General features: G+C 67.2%; 1 protein-coding gene across 4 annotated transcripts in view; it reads left to right on the forward strand.

Annotated features, from left to right (window-relative positions):
* The window catches only part of INF2 (inverted formin 2), a 28,440-nt gene extending 15,977 nt beyond the window's left edge, over positions 1-12,463 (forward strand). For 2 of the 4 annotated variants that reach the window (XM_061159540.1, XM_061159537.1), the window contains exons 7-23: positions 299-440; positions 599-1,264; positions 1,686-1,831; positions 1,908-1,969; positions 2,575-2,677; positions 2,774-2,859; positions 3,356-3,456; positions 4,452-4,522; positions 4,619-4,726; positions 5,043-5,113; positions 5,789-5,909; positions 6,761-6,925; positions 7,030-7,132; positions 7,260-7,421; positions 8,025-8,660; positions 9,071-9,127; positions 11,548-12,463. In XM_061159540.1, the coding sequence (XP_061015523.1) occupies positions 299-440; positions 599-1,264; positions 1,686-1,831; positions 1,908-1,969; positions 2,575-2,677; positions 2,774-2,859; positions 3,356-3,456; positions 4,452-4,522; positions 4,619-4,726; positions 5,043-5,113; positions 5,789-5,909; positions 6,761-6,925; positions 7,030-7,132; positions 7,260-7,421; positions 8,025-8,660; positions 9,071-9,126 (2,799 nt within the window). In that variant the 3' untranslated portion in view covers position 9,127; positions 11,548-12,463. The other 2 variants (XM_061159538.1, XM_061159539.1) reach the window with 2 other exon arrangements.
* Positions 12,464-12,686: the final 223 nt, after the last annotated feature.

The raw sequence follows: 12,686 nt of genomic DNA on the forward strand, positions 1-12,686 counted from the left end.
TAGCTCAGTTAGTAAAGACTCCGCCTGCAATGCAGAAGACTTGGGTTCGATTCCTGGGTGGGGAAGATCTCCTGGAGAAGGGCATGGCAACCCACTCCAGTATTCTCGCCTGGGAAATGCCCATGGATAGAGGAGCCTGGTGGGCTACAGTCCATGGGGTTGCAAAGAGTTGGACACGACTGAGCAACCACCACCTGGGCATAGGGTGGGGACGGGGTGGACACTCGAGGGGAGGCCGGCGGATCGTCGGCCCGGGAGATGACGCCACTGACCCGCACTCCTCACCTGCCCCGCCCAGGTGAGCTGCTCCCCGGCGTCTGTCCACCTGCTGTCCGTGCTGCAGGGCCTCCTGCACCTGGAGCCCAGCCTTCGCTCCAGCCAGCTGCTCTGGGAGGCCCTGGAGAGCCTGGTGAACCGGGCAGTGCTCCTGGCCTCTGACGGTGAGCGGGGTGGGGCTGGGGGAGGAGCACCGTGCCCCAAGCTGCGTCCCCCTCCCGGACCCCAGCCGGGTGGGCAGACACGGGGTTCTCGGCCTGCGGGTGGAGGAGGCCAGCCTTGGCCCGTGCCCCCCATCCTGACTCCGGACATCCCCACCCAGGCCAGGAGTGCACCCTGGAGGAGATGGTTGAACGCCTCCTGTCCATCAAGGGGCGGCCCCGCCCCTGCTCCCTGGACAAAGCCCACAAGAGCACCCAGGCCGACCTTGGCCAGAGCCAAAGGGGCAGCTCCCCGCAAAACTCTAGCGCCCCGACGGCAGGCCTGGGAGGCCAGCAGCCAGCCGCGGCCCTCGCCAGCCCACTGGTCACCAGCGTCCAGGGCGAGCGTGGGCCGGCACCGCAGCCAACAGCCCCGGAGCGGCTGGAGCGCCCCCCGCCCCCGCCGGCGCCCCCGCTCCCTGACTCCACGACCACGCCCCCTCCTCCGCCCCCGCCCCCACCGCTGCCCCCGCCCCCGCCGGGCATGGGGGCTGCATTCCCCTCACCGCCGCCGCCCCCGCCGCCCCCGCCGCCTAACTCTGCTGGGACCGTACCGCCCCCGCCGCCCCTCCCGGGCCTGGGGGGCCCGCCCCCGCCGCCCCCACCGCCCCCACCCTTGCCCGGCATCTCCGGGCCCCCTGCCGCGGGCGGCGTGGAGGAGATAATCGTGGCCCAGGTGGATAGCGGCCTGGGTTCGGCCTGGGTCCCCCGCCACCGGCGCGTGAACCCTCCCACCCTGCGCATGAAGAAACTCAACTGGCAGAAGCTGCCGTCCAGTGTCGCCCGCGGTGAGGCCGGGCCGCCATGGCTCCCCTCCGGGGCAGGGGGTGGGGACAGGTCAGGTTCGCCCCTCAGGCCCCTGTGCTCCCACACGCCCCCTGGAGGCTGGCGTGTCTCTGCTGCTGGGCCCCTGCACTGCGCGGGCCCAGGGGCTCAGCGTGCTGATACCCAGGGGACATCAAGGCCAAGGGTGGCTGGAGGCCAGGTCACCGGCCAACCTGGACACTGGGCCCTGGGCACCCGCACACACATACACAGCATGGCATCAGCTGGAGGGCTTCTTTGGCTGGGCATTTATCAAGTGCCTGCTGTATGCTTGCCCTGGGCCGGGCCCCAGGCCCAGCACCCCTGCCAGCCCTCCGGCCCGCACCACCTGCCCCTGGACTTGGGGGGCAGGCGTGAGCCTGACTGGCGGCCCCTCACCAGCAGAAGGCAGCTCCATGTGGGCAACGCTGAGCAGCCCTGATGCCGAGGTGGTGGAGCCCGACTTCTCCAGCATCGAGCGGCTCTTCTCCTTCCCCACGGCCAAACCCAAGGAGCAGGCGGTGGCCCCGGCCAGGAAGGAGCCCAAGGAGGTAGGGATGGGGCCGGGGCTCGGACAGGGCTCCGTGGCCGCCCTCCAGGTACTGACGGGCTGGGGGTGTTTTGCAGATCACTTTTCTGGATTCCAAGAAAAGCCTGAACCTCAACATCTTCCTGAAACAGTTTAAATGGTGAGCTTCCAGGATCTCGATGCCTGGGTCAGACGCCCAGCCTCGGCCGTGGCCCGTCTTGGGCTCAGCAGTGCCCTCTGCAGGCTGCTCTGGGAAGTGCACACCCCATCCCTGGGATTGGAGACGACAGTCGGATAATAGCAGCAAACGGTCCCAGCTGGGGGTCCTGGAGACCACCAGTCCAGCCTCCCTGGGGAATATGAGACCCAGAGAGTGGCAGGGATCCCCTAAAGCCACAGACGGGGGGTGGCCGTGCCGGGCCAAGGACCTGGCCCTACCCCCCTGCCCTGAGTGCTTCCTTGTGGCAGGTGCCCTGCCCCGCAGCTCACCGGGTACCGCTGAGCCTTCACCCTGTGTCCTGAGCAGCCCCCTGGAAGGAGGCGGCAGGGGTCGCTCGGGCAGCTGGGGAGTGCGTCATTCAGCCACTACCTGGGCAGGTGGCCCGCCTTCTCTGTGCCCTGAAACTCCCTAGGTGGAGGGAGAAAGCCTGCTGTGACCAGCGTGGGGCTGTGGGCCCAGGGCTGTCCCAGGCGGGCAGGGTCCCAGGAGGCCGAGGGCCGTGGCTCGTGTCATTCTCGGCCACCTCCACCCTCTCGCCCCTCCAGCTCCAACGAGGAGGTCACCGCCATGATCCGGGCGGGGGACAGCACCAAGTTCGACGTGGAGGTCCTCAAGCAGCTGCTCAAGCTCCTTCCGGAGAAGCACGAGGTGAGTAAGCAGGGGTGACATGTGAGTCTGGGCCCCTCCACGCAGAGCCGCACCTGTGAGCGGGCTGCAGCGAGCACACGTGGGCGCCTCCCGCAGATCGAGAACCTGCGCTCCTTCGCGGAGGACCGGGCCAGGCTCGCCAGCGCCGACCAGTTCTACCTCCTCCTGCTGGGCATCCCCTGGTGAGCCGGCAGCCCTGGGGGTGGGCGGGGGTTGAGAGCGGGAGCTGGGCCCGGACCCGGAGCATAGAGAAGGGGTTCCGTGAAGGGTGGGGGCAGACACCACTGGTGCAGCCCTCAGCCTCGGGGCCGTCCGAGGAGCCCTGTGGGGTCCAGGTCTTCCTCCAGGCCAGGGACATCATGGCGGTGGGCGGTGGGCAGGGCTCCGTGGCCTCCCGCAGGCCAGCCTGGGCCCTCCTGGGCGACCCCTCTGCTCTAGGAGGGGAGTGTCCCACAGAGGGCGACGGCCCTTGTCCTCGGCACCTGGGGGCTTATCCAAAGCGCCCTTGCTGGGCCGGCCCAGTCCTGCCGGATCCCATCTGGGGCCTGGCCGAGGAATGCGCATGTTGAACCAGGCCAGGCCGTGAGACCCCGGCAGCTCCGAGCTGAGAGGACCCTGCGGGCCCCAGGCAGGTGGATGGGGGCCCCTTGAGCCTGAGCGCCTGCTCTGCCACCCCAGCTACCAGCTTCGGATCGAGTGCCTGCTGCTCTGCGAGGGCACGGCCGTTGTGCTCGACATGGTGCGGCCCAAGGCCCAGCTGCTGCTCGCCGCCTGCGAGAGTGAGTGCCGACGCAGGGCTGGGCGGGCTGGCCCCCGGCGGCGCCTGTGGGTGCCGAGCTTCCCCTCCCCACGGACCACTGCCCGGTCCTGAGGGCCACGCCATGCAAGCAGTCACGTGTGCACACGCCATGTGGGCACGCACACACTCACACACACCTATACACATGCCCACACACATGCTGTCACACACATGCACGTGCACACACATGCATGTGCTCAGAAACACGCACACGCTCTCACATATGTGCACATGCACAGCTCTCGCACACTTGCACACATGCAGACACATGTGCATGCATACTCACAGGTGCACGCCCACATATGCACACACGTGTGCACGTCCATATGCATGTGCACACATGCAGACATGTGTGCATACATGTGCTCTCACACATGCACAGGTGTACGCATACATGTACACATGTGCACACACTGACACGTGCACGTGCTTTTGCACACATGCAGACACATGTACATGCACATGCTTTCTGTACACTCACATGCGCACATGCGCGTGCATGTACATGTGCATGCACATGTACATACATGCAGATGTGTGTGCTCACACATACACAGGTGCACACATGCGTTCACATGCTTTCACACACACGTGCACACACATACCGCTTTACCTGAGTGAGGAGCCAGGGAGTCACCACAGTGAGGAGCCTGCCACCACGTGGCAGGAACATGGACGGGCCTGACCACTGAGGCACAACCCGGTTCTGCTGGGCATGCACTCAGGGATGTCCCTGTCACCTCGACGACAGAGCCGAGAGCCAAGGCGGCCACAGGTTCCAGAAGGTCCCCTCAGCGTCCTCGCCCACAGAATGGGCAGTGGGGTTCAGGGAGCACTGCCGTAGGCACGCCCCACACTTCCCAGGGTCAGGGTTCCACCACCCTGCCCCTCTGTCGTGCCCTGCGCCCCTGTCCCACCCTGGGCAGAGCCTGGGGAACAGGCCAGGGGCAGGCATAAAGGGACCTTGTCCCGCAGGCCTGCTCACCAGTCACCGGCTGCCCGTCTTCTGCCAGCTGATTCTGAAAATTGGGAACTTCCTCAACTATGTGAGTGGACGGCACCCAGCCTGCCCCTGCTGCCAGTCCCCCAACCCCCGCCCCTCCACCAGGCCGAGAGACTCCCTCCCCGCCCTCCCCTCACAGGGCAGCCACACTGGGGACGCCGATGGCTTCAAGATGAGCACGCTGCTGAAGCTCACGGAGACCAAGTCCCAGCAGAGCCGGGTCACACTGCTGCACCACGTGCTGGAGGTAGTGGAGCGGGGGGCCTCCTGGGTGCAGCACCAGCGGCCAGAGGCCCCCGGGGCCCCGCCCAGCCCCGCAGGGCTCCCCCTGGCAGCGCTGCCCCGCCCTGCAGCCCACACCCACTCTGACCAGCCCCTGTCCTGCCCCAGCCCCGAGACAGCAAAACCGTGAGAATCGCAGTCAGGCCCAAGGGAAGCCCTGGAGGCTCAAGGTGCCGGGGGATTTCCCAAGGGCCGTGGACCAGAGCTGCCGAGGGTGGGGCTCACAGGGCGGCCTTGGCTGTGTGGCCTCAGTGGGCCTCACTGAGCACATCGTGCTGCAGGAAGTGGAGGAGAGCCATCCTGACCTCCTGCAGCTACCCCAGGACCTGGAGCTGCCCGCCCGAGCGGCAGGGTAGGTGCCTCCCACCCCCACCCACACCCCGGCCAGCGTGGCCGGGCTCGACCAGGCTGCTCTTGTGCTGGGGCACCACCCTGGACCCCGGATCTGCTGCCTGACTCTCATCCCACTTTGGGACAGGACCTTGTGTCCACTGTGGCCTGTCCCTGCGCGACCGAGGGGGGACAGGGGTGACCCGGCCATGGTCACCCCAGGGGCTGGTCTAGCATGGCCCCCTCACGAGGCTGACTTTGATTACATGGACATGCTGCCCCCATTGTACAGGCAGGGAAGCTGAGGCCCCGGGAAGTAGGGTCAGGTCTGTGGGGTCACACAGCCCAGGGGTGGCTCTGGGAGGGCAGGGTCCACCCTCAGCACTGGCCGGCCCGGCTCCATGCCACCATGGAAGGTTCTCTGGTCCAGGGGAGGCTGAGCCTTGCAGAGAGTCAGGCAAGGAGGGCAGGCTGAGCCGTCAGGGTCACTGTTCTGACACCACCAGCCCAGCACCTTCTCAGGTGAGCGTTTGACCCCACGCTGCCCTGCCCATCCTGGAGTTCTGACGTGCCTCTGGCAGCCAGTGCGCTGTCCGGGGCCACTGTCCCTGAGGGTGAGCCGTCCGGGGGCCCCACTGTCCTAGCAAGGCTGGACGGCAGCGTTCGACTGATCCAGCGGGCCCTCTGGCGCCTTCAGGATCAACCTTGAGGGCATCCACGCGGAGTCCAGCAGTAACCTGAAGAAACTCCTGGAGATGGAGCAGAAGGTGTCCTCCTCCATCCCAGAGGTGCAGGAGCAGTACGCCCACCGCCTCCAGGCAAGCGCTGGGCGGGCACCGCCCTTTCCAGGGCTGGGGCGTCTGCCGGGCCTGGGGTCTACTGTAAGGTGGGAGGGCGAGCAGGCGGGTGAGCGTGAGCGGGCAGGTGAGCGTGGGAAGGAGAGAGCCAGAGCCAGCGCCCCGGCAGGAGAACAGCCCCTGCTGCTGGCCCCCAGGTGTTTCTGCAGCTGAGGGGTCTCGCCGGGTGCTGGGCTGAAGGGCTCAGCCCACCGGCCCTCAGAGCCCCCACGACCACGCTGCCTGCAGAGCCTGTGCTGGTGGCCGTCCTGCTGTGGCCGCACCTAGCGCTCCAGAGGCTCCAGCGCAGGCAACGCCTGCGACAGTGGGTGGGGCCCTGGCCCCGCCCCCTGACCTCTCGCACGGCCCTGACCCCACCCACTGCAGGCCCCTGCCTCCTCCCACTGCAGGGCCCTGACCCCTCCCACCGCAAGCCCCTGACCCTGCCCCGACCCCTCCCATCACAGGCCCCCCCCCCGACCCCGCCCCCTGACACCTCGCGCGGCCCTGACCCCTCCCACCGCAAGCCCCTGACCCCGCCCCGACCCCTCCCATCACAGGCCCCCCCCCCGACCCCGCCCCCTGACACCTCGCAGGGCCCTGACCCCTCCCACCGCAGACCCCTGACCCCGCCCCGACCCCTCCAATCACAGCCGCCTCCGACCCCGCCCCCTGACACCTCGCAGGGCCCTGACCCCTCCCACCGCAGACCCCTGACCCCGCCCCGACCCCTCCAATCACAGCCCCCCCCCGACTCCGCCCCCTGACACCTCGCAGGGCCCTGACTCCTCCCACCGCAGACCCCCTGACCCCCCCCCCCCCCACACACACAGGCCAGCATCACAGACTCGCAGGCGCTGGAGGAGGTGTTCCAGGCCATCGAGCAGAAACAGCTGGAGCTGGCTAGTTACCTGTGCGAGGATGCCCAGCAGCTGTCCCTGGAGGACACGCTCAGCACCATGAAGACCTTCCGAGATCTCTTCCTCCGCGCCCTGAAGGTGGGTGGGAGGTGTGGTGGGTTTGCGGCCCCCCCGTCCCCGAACAGGGCAGGCGGAATTGGGGTGCCGGAGGCTTGGGGTCACGGGCTGCGCCCGTCCTGCAGGAGAACAAGGACCGGAAGGAGCAGGCGGCCAAGGCTGAGAGGAGGAAGCAGCAGCTGGCGGAGGAGGAGGCCCGCAGGCCGCGGGGCGAGGGCGGGAAGGCCGGTGAGGCGAGGGCGGGAACGGGCGGCTGGGGACCACCCAGGCTGGGCCGTGGCCTTTCCTCCGCCCTGCTCTCTCAGGGGCTCCGGGGACCCTGGGCAGTGTCCCTGAGGGTCTCTGGGCTCCTCAGCCAGGAGGGGAGGCGGGAAGCAGGAAGAGGTGTGTGTCATCGACGCTCTGCTGGCTGACATCAGGAAGGGCTTCCAGCTGCGTAAGACGGCCCGCGGCCGAGGGGACGCAGAGGCGGCCAGCAGGGCAGCTGCCACAGACCCCCCGAGGAACAAGGCACCTGGTGAGACCCTGCCCCACCTCCCGGTCACCCCTCCCTCCCCACCATCCTTACCTCCCTTCCTCCAGGAAGCGCTCCTTGTTGGTTCAGGAGAGCCCGCCCCTCTTCCCTGTTGCCATGAGGTCAGGGACACCTCACCCCCGTGATCCTTGCACACATCTCTGCCACAGCAGAGGGTTCCCTGGTTGCTGTGACAGCCATTCATCCAGCCCCCAGGCGGGCGGCAGAGCTGGGCCGGTGGGCTCGTTGACATATGCTTTGGGGCTCAGAGGGGCTCTGAGGTGGCTGGGGGAGGCAGGATGAGGCCCTGGGGCGGCATTCTCCACTGCTGGGCAGGCTGCCTTGGGGGCTCTAGGGGCAGGGAAGACATATGTCATTGCCGTGGGCCCTGTGTGCCCTGATCCCCCATGCTGGGTACAGACCGTGGACACCGCGGCCCAGGCCTGCCTGGTGGGAACCCACTCGACCACCAGAGAAGGCTTCCCGGGGAAGGGGGTCCGCGGGACGGGTGGTATTGACTTGGGACATGCTGAGCAGGGCCCTGGGGATTGGGATCACTCAGGGGGTGAGGCCCGTGCCCTCCACTGATCAGTACTTCATCCACAGCCGCCACCAGGGACCCCGTGGGAGGTACCAGCGCCCCCATCTCTGAGCCTGGCCTGGACGCTGCAGCTGGCAGGGAGCCCCGGGGCTGGGATCTCGCCGATGCCGCTCCCACCAGCCACCAGCCCACTGGAGATTCATCAGAGACGGGTGGCTCTGGGCCCCTGGAGAGGCGCTCTTCCTGGTACACAGATGCCAGTGATTTCCTGCCCACGGAGGACCCCCAGGGCCCCCAGCCCCCTGCAGGGGCCTGGTCAGTGGTACTGGGAGACGCTCAAGCCCTGAAGCCCCTCGACTTCAGTGACCAGCCCCCCAAAGCCATGGGTCTGAGTCAAGACACTGAGGAGCCCATGGCCCGGCTGGGTGCCTGCCAGGCCAAGGCCGACAGCACAGGTGAGGGCCTGGAGGATGCAGCTGCCCACGGCCGCCGCGCCGGCCTCCCCGCTGCAGGCCCCGATGAGGCTGAGGACGGGGAGCTCACAGCCCCAGACTCCGCGCTGGACACCTCCCTGGACAGGTCCTTCTCCGAGGATGCCGTGACTGACTCGTCGGGGTCTAGCACCCTCCCCAGGGCTCAGGGCCGGACGTCGAAGGGCACGGGCAAACGGAGGAAGAAACGCCCCTCCAGGAACCAGGAAGGTAACTCGAGGCCCCCTGTCCCTCCCCGTCCTGCGGAGCAGGGGTTCCAGGCGGGCAAGTCAGCAGGGCTGGGGGCATCGACGCGTGGTCTGAGCTCGTCTGTCCCACGCCGGGGCCTGGACCTCCCCCTGAGGCCGGCCACTGCCCCCGGGAGTGGGCGATTCCTCGCCCCTCCGGGTCCTACCGCAGAGGAGACAGCAGCGCCTCTGCATCGGGAGGGCACCGCCCAGCGGCTGCACCTCTAACCCACTAACTCTGCCTGGTGATGCCAGCTCCAGTTGGGCGCGGCGGGGGGCCTGGGGCACGGCTGCGCTTCGGCTCAGTGTCCATGCGGCCCCAGCCCCGACTCTGAGTCCAGGGTCGCTCGTCAGGGATGAGCTATTGAGCGCGTTTCTTTTATTTGGAAGCAGAGGTTGCCCCCGACCCTGACGCTAATAAAACAAAAAGGCTCTGTGTGATCCAGTGAGGTAGGTACCCGCCTGGCCCTCCGCACTAACCGTGGCCAGCAGGGGCAGGCCTACGCCGGCCTCCTGATCACTAACCCGCTTCCCCCCCGCCCTCCCCGGGACCCTCCCGGCGCCCGGCTTCCCCTCCCGCCCTCTCGGAGCCTCGCTTAGCTGCGTCTCTTGTCTCTTCCTGGGGCAGATGCCGCCTCAGAGCCTCCGCCGCCTCGCAGACGGGTGAACGGGGCTGCAGGGCCCTGAGGGTGGGAGAGAGGTCCTCCTGCCTGAGCGTCTGGCTCACTCCTACCCCGAAGGCATCCCCTTCCCCCGAGTCTGTCCTCAGGGCACCCTCCTCTGGCCCTGGTGTGAGCCATGCGCATCCCCAGGGAGGCAGCGAGGGACAGCGAAGGCCCCAGGGGCCGCTGCCAGGGACAGGCAGACTGTCCGCCCCTGCAGGGGGTGCTCAGGCCTCCTCTTTCTAGGGGGGAGACCTAGGGAGAGGGTCTGTAGGCACCTCCCTGGTGACGGGCTCCGGGCCTCCCGGGACCCCTGAAAGTGGGCGGGCCAGTCGGGGTCTTTGATGAGGCTCACAGGTGTGACCAGAGCAACAGGCCTGGGTCCTCACCACGCCCCAGCCTGGGGTGTGGACCATGATCGTATGCGGGGACTGGGAGCCCTGTGGGGTCCAGAGCTGCACAAGGGCGGCCCTGGTTCTCCATGCACCTCCCACCCGCCGGACTCGAGACGAGGTCCAGCAGGTGCTGGAGACCTGGGCAGGGGTGCAGTCCGGCGCGTCTGTGGGTTTGGGGACAGCAGCCACACGTGACCACTGTCTGGGGAAGACCACTGAGCCCGGTGTGGGATCTGAGCTCCCTCGAGCTCCCCCCACCCCCACGCCCCACGGGGCCTGTTGTCCCTGGATCAGGAAGGGAGGAAGGGCCCCTCCTCTTTGTCGCCCCAGCTTTTTGTTTGGAAAAAAACTTCAACTTGAAGGAAAATTTGCAAGGAGGTCCCAGGGAACACCATCTACTCTTCACCTTGAAATTTCAAAACCATGCAAAATATAGGAAAACTGCTAACATCTGCATCCTTCCTTCACCCCAGCCCCTCCCCACACAACTTCACAGACCAATTTGAGTCGTCAGGACACGCCATCCCGGGCTGGTCCCCGGCCCGCAGGTCAGGGGCTCATCCCTGGCCCCCAGGTCAGGGCCGTTCCCCCCACGTACCTGGATGGTGGGCAGGCCTCTGCTGCAGCCTCAGGGCGGCCCCGCATCTCCGTCTGCCCATTGGGGCCGTTGCTTTGCTTTTCTGGACCGAGGTCCTGCCAGGACCGCTCACCCAGCCCCCTGTCTTGTGTGACACTGAAGACACAAGTCACTTTGGGGGCATCCTGTTCGTCCCCCGCCAGGTCCAGATTGTGTTGGGGGCAGGACCCACACCCAGTGACAGGAGTCCTCCCCAGAGCACTACAGGAGGGGCTCACGGGCCCGTCTGCCCCATGCTCAGCGGCACGGATGCCCGTGGAGAGGTCAGCTGGTGGTTTCGGCGGACCCTCTGCTGCCTGAGCGGGGCTTTCACTCTGGGATGAGTGGGCGGCCCGTGGGTGAGGCCCGGGGACAGCTCTCAGTCTGCACTTGGGTTTCTGTTCCATCCTTCCTCCCACAGTCTTCCCTGCTGGGCAGCGTCGGGAGCGGGTGGTCTGTGCCCACGCTGCAGTGCTCCCGTGCCCATGGGATGAGTGGCATCAGGCCGCCTCCTCGGGGCCCTTTCTTAAGCACAACCTCACTCCCTCCATCTGCCCACCCCCGCCGGCCAGGCCCTGCCTGCTGGTTCCTCATGGGGTGGGAGTGACGGACCATCTGCTTCTGCCCCGGTTGTCTTCATCGTCTGTCTCTTCCGAGCACCGGTGCCCGCGCCCCATGCTGCCTGGCTCCGTGGTGGCCAGAAGGGCAGGGCCTTTGGGGGGAACAGCCAGGCAAGAGGCCCTGCAGCGGGCAGGAGCTGGAATTGGGGGCGAGGGGTGGTGCTGGTGCCCTGAGGATGGAGCAGAAAGACCGCAGGAGGCCCCCACCAAGGGGCTGGTGGGGAAGTGACCGAGGGAGCCCCAGGGAGAGCCGGCAGCAGTGGGGCTGGAGAGTGTGGACGGGGTGGGACTCAGACAGGACACCGCGGGGACCCCACCTGCCCATCTCAGAGGCAAGAAGCGTGCCTGGCGACACCGGGCCGGACGGGTGGATGGGGGCCAGCCTGCAGGGGGTCAGCTGGCACCTGCCGCCTGGGGCAGCCTCACTGCTCCAGAGAAAGGGCCTGTGGTCAGAGTGGACCTCAGGACGCACGGTGCTGCCCACTGGGCAAGGCTGACGAGCGGACGGCGGGAGCCTGGGGACTGAGGCAGGCACCGTGCCAGGCCGCTCTGACCATGTCCTCTCCTCTCCCCACAGGCCTCAGGCCCAGGTCCAGAGCCAAGTGAGAGGACCCACAGCAGGGCTGCCGGACGAGCTGCTGGGCGGGGGCCCCCCGGGCCAGGCTGGGGACAGCCCCTGGGAAACCCAAACTCCGTGCCTTACCCGGCCCGCGCCACGGCCTCTCGGAGCCTCAGACTGCTGAGGCCAGGACCCCCACGGGCACTGGGGCCCGGCCCCCCTGGCGCCCCCCTGGCCTGCCTGCACACCCCTGCCCTCTGCTTTCTAAACGCCGTCGCCCAACCCCGACCCCACACGGCATGCACCATGGCCCCCATCCAGCCGCCTGGGGGGGCAGGTCAAGTGGCTGCGTCCGGGGCACCCCGAGCTTATGAACTGGCTCCCAGATTCCCCTGGGGACAGGCCCTGACAGACCTCCCCCCGAAGTGATGGAGCTGGGGCGGACTGGAGACCCTGGTCCACAGATCTGCCCCCAACTAACTCAGTTGGGCTGAAGCACTCGTTTTTAACTGAAATAGGATGATTTGTGGGTTTCTACCATTTTGTGTGGCCGAGTTGGGGACAGGTAGGTGGGTGAGAGGACCCAGGGCCTTCGGGTAGAGGCAGGCCATCTGGCCATGCATGGAAGGCCCAGGGTCCCTCTATTCAGGAGAGGGGGATCCCCGTGGAGTTGGCACCCATCCCCACACCTCCAGCCCTGAGGTGGGGAGGGGCCTGCCCTTGGGTCCCCTTGTCAGCAAGACAGCTGGCCTGCAACTGCTGCCCCCTCCTCCAGGCCCCACTGGGCCGGGGGGAGGCCAGGATCCAGGCCAAGGGGCCAGAGGGGCTGCCGCCTCTCCTCACTGACCCCGTGGGCCCCTTGCACTGCCCCCACCCCCTGTGTGTACTACCGAGACTGGAGAAGCTTTGGCCAATAAAGAACAAGGCTAGCCCAGCAAGGACTATGGTGTATTTACAGCTCATGGGTGAATGTGGTGTGATCACAATGGCGGTGTGGGTGAATGGATGGACTGATGATGGACAGATAGGTGGGTGGATGGATGATGGACAGATGGGTAGGTGGATGGATGATGGACAGATGGGTGGATGGATGGACAATGGACAGATCGGAGGATGGATGGACGATGGACAGATCAGAGGATGGATGGATGATGGAC

Source organism: Dama dama, chromosome 13, assembly GCF_033118175.1.
Source record: "Dama dama isolate Ldn47 chromosome 13, ASM3311817v1, whole genome shotgun sequence".
NCBI classification, from domain to species: Eukaryota; Metazoa; Chordata; class Mammalia; order Artiodactyla; family Cervidae; genus Dama; species Dama dama.